This window comes from Perognathus longimembris, chromosome 19 (genome assembly GCF_023159225.1).
Source record: "Perognathus longimembris pacificus isolate PPM17 chromosome 19, ASM2315922v1, whole genome shotgun sequence".
Classification (NCBI taxonomy): domain Eukaryota; kingdom Metazoa; phylum Chordata; class Mammalia; order Rodentia; family Heteromyidae; genus Perognathus; species Perognathus longimembris.
In genome coordinates this window covers 34,100,503-34,119,366 of record NC_063179.1, presented here as the reverse complement: position 1 = coordinate 34,119,366, position 18,864 = coordinate 34,100,503, and the positions used below count along the sequence as shown (strand labels likewise).

General features: G+C 36.0%; 1 protein-coding gene across 6 annotated transcripts in view; it reads right to left on the bottom strand.

Annotated features, from left to right (window-relative positions):
• Positions 1-2,932: 2,932 nt before the first annotated feature.
• Gpbp1 (GC-rich promoter binding protein 1) overlaps positions 2,933-18,864 on the bottom strand; it is a 52,976-nt gene continuing 37,044 nt past the window's right edge. For 5 of the 6 annotated variants that reach the window (XM_048368076.1, XM_048368075.1, XM_048368073.1 and 2 more), the window contains 6 exons: positions 15,322-15,506; positions 13,933-14,067; positions 11,621-11,788; positions 10,641-10,828; positions 6,328-6,430; positions 2,933-3,427 (listed from right to left, as the gene is read on the bottom strand). In XM_048368076.1, coding sequence (XP_048224033.1) covers positions 3,269-3,427; positions 6,328-6,430; positions 10,641-10,828; positions 11,621-11,788; positions 13,933-14,067; positions 15,322-15,506 — 938 coding nt within the window. In that variant the 3' untranslated portion in view covers positions 2,933-3,268. Of the gene's footprint in view, positions 3,428-6,327; positions 6,431-10,640; positions 10,829-11,620; positions 11,789-13,932; positions 14,068-15,321; positions 15,507-17,978; positions 18,298-18,864 lie in introns of those variants that run through there. The other variant, XM_048368079.1, reaches the window with a different exon arrangement.

The following is an 18,864-nucleotide window of genomic DNA, read 5'->3' as shown; positions in this document are numbered from 1 at the left end:
GCATTGGCAAAGGCAGAGAGTGGGAGGGACAATTAAAAAATACTGGCAAAAAGAATGCCGGCATATTTTACTGGCTTAAGCCTGTAATCACCACTACACAGGGGGCATAGACAGGACAACAGTGTTCTAACCTGAATAATGCAAATAAAGAGCTATTGTGTGGCTCAAGGGCCTCCCTAGCAAGCAAAAGACCTTCAAATCTAATACTATTCTGCCTCCAACCCCTAAAAATGGTGGAAAGTAATAAAAATATTTTAGAAACCAACTCTCTTCAACATATTGACATACATCTGAATCAGCCTAAATCTGAAATAAACTTTGTTAAAACAAAAATATGAAAAATATCCAATTCTTACCTTTAAAAATCAAGATACAATTTCTGAAATATTGGTAATACTGAAGCTTTAATCTCAGGGCCCTGTGCTTTCCAAGCCAGCATTTGTACCACACTGGCCTAATGCCTTCAGCCTTGATCTTTTTTTTTTTTTAAATGCCAATCCTTGGGCTTAAATTTGGGGCCTGCACTGTCCCTGAGCATTTTTGCTTGTCAAGGCTAGCATGCCACTGCTCGCTCCACTGCCAGCATTTTAGTTAACTGAACACTAAGTCTCACAAACCTTACTGCCTGGGCTGGCTTTGAACCACAATCCTCAGATCCCAGCTAGGATTACAAGAACAAGCCATCAGCACCTGACTTTGGTCATTATTTTGAGATAGGGTCTCACTTCCAGCCCAGCTGTAAGCCTGGGTGTGATCCAACTGTTAAGGTTTCCTGGCAGCTAGGGTAACAGGTGGTCTCCACTGCAATCAGCTTTTTGTTGAGAAGAAATCTTGAGAAATTCTCCCTCCCTGATAGTGGCAAGCCTGGAACCTCAATCCTCACCCTAGCTAGGACTTCAGGAACAAGCCATCAACACCTTGAAATTGTTGTGGAGGTTCTGGAGGTCTGAAATAGTTCAGAGGGCTTAATGTCCTGCGCCCAATCTCTCCCATTGTAACATAGTCTTCCTTACTGCTTTAGGGCTTGCAGTGGGTACAGCTCTCAGCAGAAGAGATTCCATCCAGGATTCAAGCTCATTACCACAAGAATTTGCTTGTTACATAAATGATATGTGAAGGAGTAGCAGTAAAGAATCGAGTACCAAGATATTCTAAGGAGTAACCAACTTCCTTACCATGGTTGGGGTGATTCTATAGAACAAATTGTCAAATTTTGTGCTTTGTGGGTGTCGATCTATTCCTCGCTTGATTTTTTCAAAATTTCTTAAGAGATGAGTTCAAGTAAATTGCTTTTTTGTTGTTGTTTTGACCACCGTGAATCCCATAATCCCATACTACAGCTACGATTTAACTAGTTTCTGTACTTGTGGGATCCTTTTCCAACAATATGCTCCAAACTTTTTATCAGTTGACTATTATTTAACATCACATTAAAACTATACTAACATATAACCTTTATTTTTAAAAAGACATGTGTTTGGCTCCATCCCTTTAGTAACCAAACTTGTGAATGTCATCATTTACTAGGTAGAACTATACACTATATGTTTTAAAAAGTAAACAGACTCATTTATCACACTGGATGAAAGCACAATGAACAGTAAACTTCTAGTACATGGAATTAAACGTAGAAGGAACTGGCAAGATATAAAATAACAGAAAAATGTTTCTGAAATTAGAAAATACAAGGTAGCTTGCTTTTCAACATAAACCACATTTCTGTAGTCCCTTCCAGTTTATTATTAGTAAAAAGCTTCGTAAGATTAAGTTTTTGTTACCTTATCAGATAGTGAAATCTGAGAGTTCCAAAGACATTCAATATGAGATACAGTTCTGTCTAAGTATTCCTTAGGTTCTTTGTTGTGACTAATGCTATATTCTAATTCAATTTAGTTTTTTAAGCCAATTTAAAAAGTTAAGATGCCCTTTACAATAAAGTAAACTTATAAAACAAAGTTAATATACCCATAATATTTTTTCTGCTACCACTAAACTCATTCTCAAGTGTGTGTATGTTGCTTCTACTTTAATTTTTCCATCACCACCAGTCTCAGTGGAGGCATACAGGTTCTGATGATAACTGAGAGTCTGGGCAGAGTTCTGACATAAACATAGAAAAAAATTGTAAATTTCTAAGAAAACACAATTTTAAAATCAAACATAATATTTTAAGATGAGACCAATATAACATAAAACTTCTTAATGGTAAAAAACAAATGACAATAGAAAAATCAAAATATAAATACAGAGCTAAAAGACTTCAACCCATCAACAAAATAAAAATATTTCCAAAATTAATGTGCAAATAAATTCCATACCTGATACTGAAGAGCTTTCTTTTTCTAACCTCAAAGAAATAAACTTTGAAATGAATGTTTTTAGAGATCAGTACCTTGAACACTACAGAGAACAACAATATTCTGAAAATCCAGTTTTATTTTCCATGTTGTGGACAGATCCAGTTAGTGTGATCAGTTCTTCTGTATGTGTAATAATTTATCAAAATAAGTTTTCCCACAATATTCTTTTCCATCAACTCTGAAAATCCTAACCTAATAACATATCCAAATAAAACTCTTGAAACTCACCTCTTAAAATCTGGAAGTTTGGCAAGTCTCTCCTGTAACATTTATTGTACTTACTATAAATGGCTAAAGAGCAATTTATATTTTAAAAGGTGACTAGTAAAACAGCTAAATTCAGGAAACTAATGTTTTAGTGCAGTTTGCTCCCGTTTTAGCCAACATGCTACAGTTTCCTTTATTTCATTTTTTCTTTTGTTTTCGTCTTGTTTCGGAGGGAAGTGGAGTGGAAAGGCGCACGGCGCACAATGTGGACTTGAAAATTTCCACAGTACAAAAAAAATACGGCTCCGCAAGCAAAACTGTAAACTGCCTGTTTTCTTAAGACCTGGACATTTTAAGACAGAAGCTTTGCAAAACATTACACAATTTTTTATTATTAAATGAGAAAAATCTCATTTGTTACATAGTCACATTGCTAGTCAGAGAAATGCTGCAGTGATGAAGAAAGTCAATGTTGGATCAACCAAAGTCCTCATTTCTACAACATTCATTTACAAAGAAATAATGTTCAACATAGCCCAACACAACATTCTTGGTTTTCTTCATAATGAAGTCCCCCAAAAAAAATCATCTTCTAATGGGGTATTTCACTACATAAATTATAGTTCTTCATTTTTACAATTCACCCCAAACTGCATGAGAGATGTACCACGCTAAAATTTCTAAAGCTGTTAGGAAGTCCTTCACACATCGTCATCATCTGATGTGTCACTGCTACTTGTCTCTGTGTCATCATTCTCAATTGTGGGTTTGAAAGTGCTGTTTTTCCAGGGTCCAAACTTGAAGTCACAGATCAGGCCATTTTTCAAAATACCATTTTTTCTCAGACCATTTTTCTGTAACTAAAATTCCAAATACATGTTATTTTACAAGAGTTGCAACAGTAAGTATACTAATAAATACAACAAACTTAGAAATGTGTACTCTTTTCCAACAAAATTTGAGATACTAAATCATTAGCTGGAAAATAAGCTATTTAGACAGACAAAATATTTCCTCCCAAAATAAGTATATTCTTTTAGGAAAAAAAATAGTATAGTACCTGCAATCTAACAAAACACTATTAAAAATTAATGTATTGTATAGTACAGGAAAAAAAATACAGATTTTTCTAACCAGACAGGGTAAAGATGATGCCTGTCATAATTATCAATGAATTAAAATTTTCCAGATCCTTAATCACTGTAATAAACATATGTTCAGATGTAACCTAACATATATTCAGCAACCATTATAGCTGTTATTTTCATGACTCATATAAGCACACTCCATAATCTGCTTTATTCACATGTAATATTAAGTGAGGTATACAAAGTAACAAAATCATTCGAGTTCTGTGCTTAGCTACAGACGTTAAGGTAACAGAAAAAAATTAGTCCTCTATTTCTGAAACTGAGAAAACAAGAGCCAGAATACCAATAAACAAGAACCAAGCCAAGCCAAAAGATCACCAGAAAGAAAACAGGTGGCTAGCCCAAATTAAAAATAATGTATAAGTTACAAAAAACAAAGCCTCTTGAATTTCTCATGGAAAAAAATGCATCCATGGGTCAAAAGCACTATAAATATTTAAAGTGCATATTTAGTCAAATTTTCACATGTACAATTATAATTATGTAACATACAACAAAGAAAAATGTGCAAAATTACTATCTATAGCCAACTTCATCATTATAATTAAAAAATCTAATGAATAAGGGGATATATCTTTAAGTGCTAAGAGTGCTTGCTTTGTAAGCAATGAGCAAAGTTCAAACTCGAGCACCATTTTTTTTACCTTAAAAAAGCTCTAAGTAAACTTAATTAGAAATAATAAGAAACAAAAAGAAAGGAAGATTGTTTTTCAGGTCATGATATAGGAAAAAATCCCAATGATTATTCTCAAAAATTCCCTGCAAAACTTCAAGAAACACAGTAAAGTTTCAGGAAATATAGCCAAAACACAAAAAGCAGTTGTTTTTCTGGCAGTGTATGAAGAATTCAGAAAGGATTGTTGCCAGGCATAAGCAGCAGTCACCCCTATAATCCCTAACTACTCAGAAAGTTGAAATCTAAAGACCGCAGTTCAGAAGCCAGCCAGGCAGGAAAGTCTATGAGACTCTAATCTCCATTTAACCAACAAAAAGACAGAAGTGGAGCTGTGGTGCAAGTGGAAGAGCGCTATCCTGAGGACAAAACCTCAGCGCCCAGGCCCTGAGTTTAAGTCCTAGCACCAGCACCAGGAAAAGAAGTGGAGGGTGGACCCGGGTGGGGGGGGGGGGGGGTGCGACTCTATAACTTAGGTAACTATTTGTAAAGAACGCACCTAACAGCAGAGACTAATGTTTGTAATCTTTGCTAAGGTAAAAGGCTGAAAAAAGAAGTTCAAGGCTGTGGCAAGTGGGGGGGCATATACTCAAGACCCCTTTCCAATTCATAGCTGGGAGGAGTGGTATGCACCTGTCATCCTAGCTGCAGGGGAGAAAGAATCAAGGTTCTAGGCTAGGCAGGGTAGAAAGATCTGTAATAGAAAGAAGCTGGTCATAGTGGCACACACCTGTCATCCCAACTACATATAACAGGAAGCCTGAAATAGGTGGAATGAAATACAGGTACCCACTTGGAGAAAAAGAATGACATCACCTCAAAATATTCAGTGCAAAAGAACAAAGGCTGGGGACATGGCTTAGCAGTATAACATCTGCCTAGCAAGCATTGAGGTCCTGCATTTGAAACTCCTTGTCATCAAAAATAAACAAGTAAATCTCTAATGGATTTGGGAAAACTCAATTCTTTTGGTTCTGTGAGGTGAGATGAATGGCACAATTTCATTATGTAACCCAAGCTGAACACCAACTTGCAGCCCATGTAGCCTTAATTCATGATCCTCCCCATCTTATCCCCCCAAATAGGCCTTTGCCATCATGCTTAGCAAAGCACCTCCTAATAAAATGTGAAAAAGAAAAAAATTATAGAACCAGACACTCTGGCTCACACCTGTAATCCTAGCTACTCAGGAGGCAGAGATCTTAGGATTGAAGTTCAAAAGTCAGCCCAGGCAGAAAAGTCTCAGACTCTTATCTCTAATGAACTACTCAGAAAAGGCTAGAATGATGCTATGGCTCAAGAGGTAGAGCACTAGCCTTGAGCAAAAGAAGCTGAGGAACAGCACAGGCTCTGAGTTTTAAGTTCCCGGACCAGCACCAAAAAAAAAACTGAAATTACAGAAACCTAGAACAAGATGTTTTAGGAAAGAATGTGCTTATATACAAGAAAAAGGATCAAAGGTAAAGTTATTTAGAAAGCTCTTAAATGTATCATCCAAGCCAAAACAACCACCAAAAAAAAGTATCTTGACTACAAATCAAATGTATTGTTTACACCAATATATTAACTACTGCAGTCTAGTCAAAATTTGATACCTAACGAACGCCTCAAACTATAAAGTTGTCTTTCTACTGTAATTCTTACCTTTAATTATATTATTTTAATTAAGAAAGGGTCATTTTAGGATTAGAAGCATGGCTCAGGTGGTAGAGTACCATCTAGCAAGAGGCTCAGGGTTCAATCCCCAGTACCACCAAAAAGTAAAAAGAAAAAAGGAAGAGCCATTCTAACGCACACATTTGAGGAGGAGAACATTCCTTAAGTGCTAGAGCATCAGCCTTCAGTGAAAAAAGCCAAGCAAAGAGGATGGGGGCCAGAATTCATGCCCGAGTACCACCACAAAAATAAGTAAACAAACAAATGACTGTTTTCTTACCTGCTCACTAATAACTTGGAATTCTCTCATTTCATCCTCAGTTAAAGGAGCACAAGTTTCATCATTTTCACTGTCTTCCTGCCAGCCCATCTCTTTTAACAATCTGAGGAATGAAGAAGTAAGTTTTAGAGCTTCACTGAAATAAGTAACCCCATTTATTCATGTACTAGAAAAATATATAGCACATGATCCATTGAATAACTTCCCAGTATCTTTTTGATCAAGTTAAATAAGCTACCTTTAATAATAATTGCTTAACTGTCTGTATCAAAGGTTCTCTAAGCTAGAAACTTGCAATAGGAAAGACCTAAATAAAATGTGCTGAGAAGGAAGATGGAATAATGGTATTTTGGAGATTGAACTGGGCCTCATATGTGGCTAAAAATCTATCACTTGAGCCACTGTCCAGCCTTTTTGTTTCGTTTCCTCCATTTCAGGCTTGTTGCATATAAGATGATAGGTAGGCTTGTGCCACTACATTCAACTTCTTATTGTTTGAAATAATAACCCAGGTCCAGGTTAGTCTCAAACACATCTCTACCTCCCAAAGAACTAGGCCTTAGTTAGGATCATGTGAGGTGTGTGGGCCACAGAGTCCAATAAAACTGTCCCAATTCTTGTACTAAAATAACATTTTTCCTCCATTTTCGCTTCCATATCACCATAATCCAACATATTCTTGGCAGCTTATTATGCTTTACATCGAAAAGAAAGACTTGGGATAGCTTTTTTTAATCCTTTCTTTTTTTAATTGGTTGTGGGGCTTGAACTCTGGGGGCCTGGGTGCTCTCCCTGAGTTTTGTTTTGTTCAAAGCTAGCACTCTACCACTTTAAGCCAAAGCACCACTTCTGGTTTTCTGGTAGTTAACTGAAGATTAAGACTCCGACAGGCCTTCCTGCCCAGGCTGGCTTTGAACTCTGTGCATTAGATCTCAGCCTCATGAGTAGCTAGGATTACAGGCATGAGCCACCAGTGCCTGACCCCATCCTGTAACTATATAATTTATTCTTCTACTCACACCACCTTTAAAGGGTGTGTCAATTTTCCTCAACACATAATTTTGAAAGATATTATATCTTCTAGTAGCAGAAAACTAATTCTTTAAAGCTCTAAATAAGGCTCAAAGTAAAATGAATGCTAATATATTTATACTCTTCCTTTCTTTAATGAAAATACTTTTAAGTAAACAGCTTAAGATTGACAGAGAATTTCACCATTTTTCAATAGTTGGACCAACTTGGACACTGTATCAACAGCTATATTGCATTTGACCCGGTAACCTCATAGTTTCTGCTTCCTATTAGGCCTCTCATAGTGTACTGGTGGGTTTGAGTTTTGATCTGTTTTTAACTGCATTCCTTTAGGCTAAGTGTGGTGTGGCAAAATGATCACTAGTCCATGGCCAACCTGAATTATACAAGGAGATGAAGCAACAAAGTAGGACCGTGTTTCAAAAAAGCAGATTGTAACTTATGCTGATGGATTTTCATAGAACATAACTCAGTAAGACTGAGTAAAATTTAACTTGCTCTCCACATCTTCCAAATAATTAATCAGTGACACATAAGAAAAACAGCTTGCGGGCTGGGGATATGGCCTAGTGGCAAGAGTGCTTGCCTCGTATACATGAGGCCCTGGGTTCAATTCCCCAGCACCACATATACAGAAAATGGCCAGAAGTGGCACTGTGGCTCAAGTGGCAGAGTGCTAGCCTTGAGCAAAAAGAAGCCAGGGACAGTGCTCAGGCCCTGAGTCCAAGGCCCAGGACTGGCTAAAAAAAAAAAAAAAAAGAAAGAAAGAAAAACAGCTTGCCTATTTCTCAGCAAAAGAAGGCAACAGGATTTTTTCAATTTCAGTCCTTTCAAGCTAAAATATTACATCAAATTCTGCAACCTCTGAACGAAATTAGGACAAGTCAACATTCCTAGGATTTATTTCATTCCCATTATCATCTTTTCTTTTCCAAATGTACTTTTTAAACTTTAACCTAGATGGCCACTCTTTCAAGTGGTATTTTCATGCACTTTTATCATTCAATGCCACCTAACACAGAACATATAGAACCTAGAACTAGTAAATCTAAACTTCTTTTTTGCTAGATCTACATCATCTGAGACTGGCTACCAAAACACCAATATAGATGAGAAAATTAATTATTACAAAGGAAACATAACAAAAGATTAGACTAAGGGTATGGCTAGGTAGGAGAGTATGATTAGCATGTATCAAGACCCTGGCCTGAATTATCAGTAACGTAATAGTGAGGGTAGGAGGGGGAATAGTATTATTACTATCCTAATTGTCCAGAATGATATATACCCAATTCCTTAGTATTTAATATTTTGGTTTATCATTCAAGCAAAGAAATTATCCTGAAGAACTGTATCACTGACAACTCACTGTTAAATTCAACTGAAGAGTAAGTAATACATATTGTGACACTAAAATCACACTTACAGTTTATGGTAGCCAGGCACCAGTGGCTCATGTCTGTAATCCTAGCTACTCAGGAGGCTGAGATCTGAGGGGTCACGGTTCAAAGCCAACCCAGGCAGGAAACTCTGTGAGACTCTTACCTTTAATTAACCACCAGAAAACCGCTAGTGGCACTGTGGCTCAAGTGCTAGAGCACTAGCCTTGAGCTGAAGAGCTCAGGGACAGTGCCCGGGGCCGAGAATACAGCCACACAACCAAACCGGGAAAAAAAGTTTATGGTAGTCGGGTACTGGCCTAAATATTCAGTGTGCTGAAGGACTGGAGGATAAAGGTTTGAATCCAGCCAGGAAAGATCCCATTTCCATTTAACCAGGGAGGAAAAAAACCAACAACAAGAAATGGAGGCATAGCTTAAATGATACAAAGTTTCAGCTGTATGAAAAACCCAAGCAAGACTGAGGCACCAAGTTCAAGTTACACACACACAAACACACACACACACAATATGAAACCATGGGATATATATATATATATATATATATATATATATATATATATATATATATAGCTTGATATATATCACAGAAAAATAAAACTGGCAACCTAAAAGCTGTAACATTCTTGGGGGGGGGGGATTGGTATTTCTCCATGAGTAATAAAAAAATGTTCACAGAAAAACTTGTACATGAATGCTCACAGCACATTATCCATAACAGTTCAAATGTGGAAATAACAGATTTATTAGCTGATGAACAAAATATGTTGCGCAATAAAAGAGTAACAAAAGTCCAGGGGTATGGTATACATCTACAATCGGAGCACAAGTAAAAAGAAAGACCCAATTTCAACCAACCAACAACATGGCACAGCTGTAATCCCAGCTAAACACCTAAGCAGGAGGACCAAGATCTGAAGTTTAAAAATTGGGGGTGAGGGGGAGGCAACTTTAAAAGCCAGGTGCAGAGTACTGTAGATCCAAACCAGTATAGTCAGAAAAATCAGTAAGATAGCATCTCCAGAAGAGCCAGCAAAATGTAGAGCTGGAGTGAGCACAGAGTACCTGCTGAGCAAGGAAAAAAGGATGAGTTCAAAACCTACCACCGGGGTGAAAATGGGGTAGGAAGACCTAAAAACCTAAAGCCAATAAAAAGGCCTGGAGAGTATGGCTCAAGTGGCAGATCGTGTGGCCCTGAGTTTGACCCTATACCTTCAAAACTAAAAAGGAATAAAAGTACGGGTAGCTTAAAACTCCAATTAAACTGAAAATGTTTTGTAAAAAAAAAAAAGAAAGAAAGAAAGAAAGCTATAAAAGATTGTATATTTAAATTATCTCTAGGGCTGGGAATATGGCCTAGTGATAAAGTGCTTGTCTCGTATACATGAAACCCTGGGTTCAACTCCTCAGCACCACATATATAGAAAAAGCCAGAAGTGGTGCTGTGGGTCAAGTGGTAGAGTGCTAGCCTTGAGCAAAAAAGAAGCCAGGGACAGTGCTCAGGCCGTGAGTTCAAGCCCCAGGACTGGCAAAAAACTAAACAAAACAAAGGTAAACCTACAAAACCAACAAAATATATAGTACTAGTTACTGATGACAAAGTGAAGTGGACATGTTCTTTGTGGAATGACGGGCCTGTTATAAAATTTAACTGCAGTGGCAGCTGAATTTCTATGCGTATACTAAAAATTGTCTTAAAACATTTATTACACTTAAGCAAAATTTATGGTATATAAAAACATCTTAATAAACAAAGTAAATAATAAGAATCTTGAGCTATAGCTCAGTGGATGTGCAAAACCCTTTGCTTCAGCAGCCAGAAGTACAAAAATCAATAATCACAAAAGAGCTGTACGATTAACTGAAACCTTGCATACTAACCTGTGTTCTGCCTCAAGTGAACTGGAAAGAACATCAGTTTGTGGGTAGGTTGAAGACCGAATGATTTGTTGGGAAATAACTGAGGCATTGCCATTTTCTTGTGGAATTTCATTTTCATCGAAGTTTCTGTTTATGTCTCTTTCTTGGTGAGTACTATTGCTGTTATGCAAATTAAACGAGTCCTCATCCTGAATTTTGGGGATTTAAAAAAGTTTAAAGGACATAGTTAATAATTTAATAAATCTTGGCCTGATTCCCATTAAGAATACATGTATTTGTTATAATCATTAAATTTAAAGACACTCTCCCAAGAATAGACAACTAAAGTGGAATGGATTTTCAAGACTTTGTAAACCTAGCTAGTCTTATATATTTAACAAAGGTAAAGCCAAAAGAGTAAGGATAGAGACAGAGAAAATGATTTTTGCCCTTCCTCCTCAAGAAATTTATTACACTGTTTTTTGTTGTTGTTGTTGTTGTTGTTGTTGTTTTAAGCAGAGCAAGGTGGTATGTTTTGTAATTTCAGCATTCAGGAGATGAGAACAGGAGCATTACCGAGTTCCAACGTCAGCCTGGGCTACATAATGAAACACTATTATAAGTAAATCACCAACAAAAAAAATCTACATAAAAATGTCAAGATCCATGAGCACAAGTGGTTCACGCCTGTAATCCTAGCTACTCAGGAAGCTGAGATCTGAGGATCCAGGTTCAAAGCCAGCCTGGGCAGGAAAGTCATGTGAGACTCTTATCCAATTCATCACCAGAAAACCAGAAGTGGTCCCAGGCCCAGAGTTCAAGCCTCACAACTGACCCAAAAATAAATAAACCAGACAAAAAGGAAGGACAACATTATTTACACAAATGATTAATGCTCAAATAGTTACCAGGCCTTCTCATTCAAGAGATAAAAATTCCATTATATAGAATATTCCAAAGTAATGTTAAGGTCAAAGAAGTAAGTGCACAAATTCAATCACCTTCTCTGAGCCAGCATGGCTTTCATCTTCATGTTCCTCTTCCACTCGGTCTCTTTTCAATGCTTTCAAAAATTCGCTCTTCTTATCAGTGCGCATTCTTGTCAGTTTGGTTAGACGAGGCTGCTGATTAAGTTTGTCAACAGGTGAAGAGGAATTTGAACGATTACACTAAAAGGAAATTCAGAAACATTCACTGATATAGAATCAAAAGAATTAATGTCAATTAAAACTACCACAGCTTCCAATTTTACCTTCATTCACAATGCAAAACTGACTTTTTGATGTAGATCAAAATCTGCTTCTTTATCACTATTCATTTCTTTACCAATACTACTCTGAACACTTTAACACCACTAACTTCCCTATATTTCCACTTTAGAGACAAAAATGTAAAGCCAATTTTGTCCATCACTTCAAAACAGATTTAATTTTCAATGTTACCTGCCCTGAAATGGCTTTCTTTCCAGTACATTATAGTTATGCATTATGAGATCTGTGATATTTAATAGATAAATATTAATAAACTCCTAAAATTATTTATAGATTTCTATTCAACATAGAACAAGTTTCTCAAACTATATTTCAGCATTCTATGGTTTGAATAGCCCCAGTAAGATCTATTTTTTTTAATACATTATCAGGTTAAAGTGGAGAAATTTTCTGTGAAAGGGCAGGGAATACAAGAGGAAAAGGGCACTAAATGAGGTTGTTTTGTTTTGGTTGTTTGGTGGAATATAAAAGAAAATAGAATGTTAAGACTCAGGGAGTGCATTTTTCAGCTACTTATGATATAACAATGGACTTTTACTATTGACATTAAGGTTTATACAATATTGTAACTACTCTAGAGAAAATAGGCATTAGGAATGCTGGCCCTTCCCTCACAACTCAAAACTTTTATGACTGAGAACATAAATAAAACAGTATAAGGACTTATGACGTTCCAATATGGTACCCAATTTCAGGTAACAATACAGTTAAAGTGTCCTTTGACACTAGACTAGTGAGGAAACCTCCCTGGTCTGGTAGGTTGTTTTGTGCCAAACAAAGCCTGGGGCTTGAACTCAGGACGGACCTTGGCACTATTCCCGAGTTTTCTGCTTGAGGTTAGGGCTACTACCACTTAAGCCACAACTTTATTTCTAGCATTTAAGAAGTTAATTAGGCGCTGGGGATATGGCCTAGTGGCAAGAGCGCTTGCCTCGTATACATGAGGCCCTGGGTTCAATTCCCCAGCACCACATATACAGAAAATGGCCAGAGGTGGCACTGTGGCTCAAGTGGCAGAGTGTTAGCCTTGAGCAAAAAAAAAGAAGCCAGGGACAGTGCTCAGGCCCTGAGTCCAAGCCCCAGGACTGGCCAAAAAAAAAAAAAAAAGAAGAAGAAGAAGTTAATTAGAGATAAGTCTCACAAAGTTTCCTGCCCAGTCTGGGATTCGGCTGTAATCATCAGATCTCAGTCTCTTGAGTAGCTAGGATTACAGGCCTAGGCCACCTCAATGCCCAACTGGTCTGACAGCTTTTAAAACCTTGTTAAATCAAACAGAAATATTTGAGTTACCAGATATTTTATAGACATTTCTATCTTCTCTCTCTGCTTCAAGATTAATAATAATAAAATATCCACTACTCCCAAAATATGTAATACAAGTTCTCATTACTGGTTCATACAGCATAACTACCACATATATCAAGAAAAAATGCAATTCTTCTTAAAAGTTAACCTAACTTATGTGATTCTAACTATATGCTTTACTGGATTATTTTCTTTGCTGTTTGGGATAGCCTTCATTTAACATGTTGAAAATTATCAAAATTTTAAAAGTACTCATACTTTTTCAAAGTACAAAAACTAGCATATAGAAGGAAATGTCAACCGAAGTTTTACAAAAAACTACAATAACTCATTTTAATACAGTTACAGTTTATATATTTTATTCATAAAATACCATGATTTAACAACCATGCATAGTGGAACATATATGTAGTCTAGATACTAAATCACTTGTGCTGAGAAATTCCAGTCAAGCATGAACAACACAATGATGCCTCACTTTAAAAATAAAAATAAAGCTAGGTTGTAATCCTCGCTACTCAGGAAGCTGAGTATCACAATGCAAAAACTAGCCTGAGCAGGAAAGTCAGTGAGACTTGTACCACCAACTAGCCACATAAAGAATTGTCAGAGGTGTTGCTCAAGGGGTAGAGCCCCAGCCAAAAGCTAAGGAATAGCATTCTAGACCAGAGTTTAAGCCTCAGTATTATCATAGACATTAAAATGTTACATTTCTCAAGAAAGCTTGAATGTCATACCTCTTTCACTGAATTTGTTGATGGACTAAAATTCTTCGCAGTTGATTTAAAAGCATTAAAGTTGCCAACACCATATGTCGATTCATGAGGAAAAGAAGCCCCAACTTTATTTTCTTTAGTTTTCCATTGTGTAGGCTAAACAAAAACAAATATTAATGGTTGTCAAAAACAGATATAAAATAGAGAAAGATAAAGGAAAAAGTCTTGTAGGTGTGGCTGAAGTATCTGCAGCATGTACAAGGACAAGTTAAATCTCAGTACCACTAAAAAATAAACATAATATTTGGCTCAACAATTTTTTGTTAACTTATTATTTTTCCATGATCACCCCCCCTTATCGTTTTCTACAAATAAGGCCAAAACTTTATAATCACAACTTTCTAAATGAATGTTTTGGATTTTTTAAAATATATATTGTATATTGCATTATATATATTATATAACATATTACATGTATTATAATATGTGTAGTATATTATATATATTATACCTAAAATATATATAAAGTTGGGGGCAGGAAGTTTCAAAACCTAATACTGAACACCAAGCAAAAAAAGGAAAAAAATGCATCTAACACAATAAAATTTTCCTAAGTTTAATTTGTATTACTACTAAAGAAAATCTATGACAGCTATGCCCACAAATACACAAAAATTAATTTAAATTAAGAGCACAACAGAGTGCTGGTGGCTCAAGCCTGTAATCCTAGCTACTAAGGAATCTGAAATCTAAGGATTGCATTTCAAAGGCAGCCAAAGCAGAAAATTCATTGAGACTTATCTCTAATTATCCAAAAAAAAGCCTGCAGTGGAGCTGTGGCTCAATTGGTAGAACACCAGCCGTAAGCAAAGAAGCCAGGTGGGATGAGATGAATTGTACTTATAAACTGAGTTGGTCATTAGCAATCTATTTGTTTAACTACTTAAATAAAAGTATAATTTAAAAAAAACCAAGTAAGAGCAAGAAGCCCTGAGGGCAAGCCCCAGTAACAGCACAAAAAAAAAAGAAAAAATTAAAAGCACACAATGAAGCTGGGCACCAGTGGCTCATGCCCATAATCCTAGCTACTCAGGAGGCTGAAATCAAGCTCAGTTCAAAGCCAGCCCAGGCAGAAAAGTATCCCTGAGACTCAAGCACTCATGAACTGGAAGTGGGCTATGGCTTGAAGTGGTAGAGAACTAGCCTTGAGTTAAAGAGCTCAGGGGCAGCACCTGAGCTCAAACCCCACAACCAAAATAAATAAATAAAAGCATACAATGAGCCAACTCTTTGTACCAACAAGGAGTGCCTCTCATAAACATCCCACATTTAAACTTTTTAAAAACTACAATGAAGAAAATAAATGGGGGATTTTTATTTACTCAAAATTTGTAGTAATTAAGAACTTACTTTTGTAGGTGGAGCAGCAGGTTTAGGGACTAAGCCTTTATAAACACTTGGACCAGTTCCATTCTTAACTGGCTGTGATTGAAGATTTCCTGCTATTGGGAATCCAGATAGCTGTAAGTCTTTTGTATTACCTTTCTTAATAACCAGCATCCTTGGAGCTCTAGATTTAGGATTCGGAGGGTACTCTGCATAAACAAAGCATAAAGAAGAGTTACAATTTCAAATCTTGGCATAATATAAGTTCACCTAAAGGGATAATACGTTCTAAAGTTCTATTGTATTTAAAACAATAACAGCAGTTGATTCCTGGGTAATTAAACTAAGTACAGATTGTATTCCAGCTAAAGAAATAAGGACAAAATCTCACAAAATATACCAAGAACAGAGAAATGTTACTAATACAAATGAATCCTGCTAGATATACCAAAAAAAAAAAAAGGGGGGGCATGGTTAAATTTAACGTTTTCCATTAAATTATGAAAAATTACAAATTTCATCCTTGACTCTAGAAGTCTAAATATTTGTAATATAAAATCGTTTTCTCCTTACCTACCAAATTTTCAAATTCCTTTTCTTTCCTTATGTGCAATATAAAGTTATCATCAATCTAACCAATGATCCAGTTCCCTACTTCTAAATACCTATTTAACTGATTAACTACATTTTCTTAATACTAATTCATTCAAATATTTACTAACTCAATAACAGAGCAACTAGCTCATTTCTGCTTACTGAGGATAACAGGAATTGCTAAATGAAGAACTTTTTCAAGATTACTGCACCTAAAATTCTGAAACATTATTTCTAGAGTTTAATCAATGTGTAATCAAATAGACATTACACACATATACATACTCATAATTATTACAGAAATGTCTTTCTTCCTTTAGAAAAATTATGAAAGCAACAGTTTCATAGCCAGAAAGCTTAGAACAATTTACTCAAAGAAAAAAATCCCAGAAAATCTGTTGGCTTTGCATGTTATAGATGAACTGTTAAGAGGTCTATGGTGATACTATGCCCCAAAACAACACATAGAACTAGAACTTCAGGAAGGAATCTGGGTTCTTGGGAAGTTTCAAGGTCTCCAGAAGATAAAGCTAGTAGGTGCATGCTCCACCTATTGTCATGCCAACAGATAATTAACAAGGGCTTAGACTAAACCTAAGAAGAGATTCCTCTTAAAATTAAACACATGCTGATGCAATAGAGCGAACATCCCATTTCTTGGCTCACTAAAAAGGCCCAATATAAACACCTAAAAAAGACTATGAGCACACAAGACAGAAAAGTACACCACCAAATGTATTGCTTTCAGAGGTCTTATACAATGAAATCAAAAAGCAAAAAATAACATTTAACAATGAGGAATACTAGGAAATAAACTAAACCATTTAAGTTTTACCCTGCTTACATATAGTAAACAAATGATACCAGGATGAATAAAGTATTAAACAAAATAAGTGTCTTAGCTGAGCATGACCATGTGTGCCTATAATCCCAGCACTCACTAAACTAAAGCAGGAGGATCACAAGTTTGATTAAATTGCAAAGTGAAGACTGTCTCAAAAACTAAATAATTCTTGAAACCAGCATGGTAGCATGTGCTTTAAGTTTAACAATTGGGATTATGCCTATAATCCCAGCACTCACTAAACTAAAGCAGGAGGATCACAAGTTAGATTAAATTGCAAAGTGAAGACTGTCTCAAAAACTAAATAATTCTTGAAACCAGCATGGTAGCATGTGCTTTAAGTTTAACAATTGGGATTAGAAAGACTGCTTGAGCCCACAAGTTCCATACAGCATGGACAATATAGCAAAACCTTGTCTTTGATTGTTTTGTTTTTTTAATGAGAAAGATCATTACCTGGAATTTAAAATCCGAATTAAATAAAACCCAAGAATATGAGGAATGGTTGGTGATTAGGAAATATAAAAGGAGCTTATAAGGTATTTCATCTCCAGAAGAACCCAGGTGTTAAAACGAGCATTTGAGGGGAAAACTGGATGAGAGCAAGGGAAGGGGTGAAGTTGTCCAAGAAATGTATTCATTACCTGACTGCAATCCCTCTGTGCATCATAATGGTTAAAAATATGATTAAATATATATAATGATAAAAAACACAGAAGGGCAATATCAAAATGTAACAAGATTAAATATGACTGATGAGGACTTCTAGGTCATCAAGCATATTATGTTTTTCTTCCCTTATAAATACTTACATCAATGTTACTATAATGGAGAATGAAACCAAACAGTTCAAGAGTCATGTCATCAGGAGGGGAATGATCTCAATACAATCTCAACTGGGGGAGGGGAATTAAAAAGGAAAAAGCTTCTGCTTAGAATATGCATAAAGGCATGAACAGGTGAGAAATGATGTAAGCTGCTCTGTGGAATCTCACAGACTGGGACTTGAAAGTGCCAGATATGGTAGGGAGGCAGAAAACAATCCTTTTCCACACAAATCAAATTATTCGCCAAGAAAAAAAATCCTATTAAGAATGTGTTTTAGGCAGAATATGACTCTATATACAAAGATGGAGTTACAAGAAGAAATACAAATTGATGTATATGCAATCATACAGTGTAACTAGGAGGCAGATGGAAAGTAAGTAACAAGCCTCAAACAGACTCTGACTAGAAATTTCACCTAAAATTGGATTCCTTGGAGCAAGAAATATCCTGGCTGTTTCTTCAATGAGGTCCTCAGTGCAAAGAATGATGAAATGTCCTATAAGGAAGAAAGGTGAAGCCTAAGACATCACTCACAGAGAGTAGGTAGCAAAGAGATGACAAAGGTACTTGAAGGAAGATGATCAGGAATGAGACAGAAGAAAAGCAGGCAGTTGTGCTTTTTAAACATCATATTTCAGTATCATAACACAGTGTTAAAGGAAATTTGTTTTTGCGCCTAATTCATCAGAATACATGAGTTCCAAACTAAGTCTAATTGTATTTATTGTGCCACTTTTCAGAAGTTAATCTTTCATTTACAAACTTAAAGAGTTCATGTCTCAAGAGTCACTATGAAATGTCTGTTAAAATAATTACTACAAAAAATTCACATGCTATTAAAATTAAAAGTGCCCATTAATTTTAGGGAGAAACGTAAGAGGTAAGAAAATGTGAAAAAAAAATAAGAGAAACGTGATAAAGACCAGCATATCTCTTTATACCTATTCTGAATAAATTAAGTACACGAATTTGCCCATTTTAAAAAAAAGATGTTCTTAAAATGCTAATAGTTACCTATAATAAAGAAAGACATGGGCAAATTTAACCTGTTTCACTTAGGTTCTACGATACTGTTTCATGTGTTTATTACCAAGCTCACATGAATAGGTATTTTCACAAACAAAATTTAACTTCATTTAACCCAGTGGCTCACACCTGTGAATCGTGCTACTCAGAAGACTGAGATCAGAGGAACATGGTTGTAAAAGCCAGCCCAGCCAGGAAAAGTCTGTGGACTCTTTTCTCCAATTAATCATCAGACTACCGAAGTGGAGCTTTGGTGCAAAGTGATAGAGCCCTAG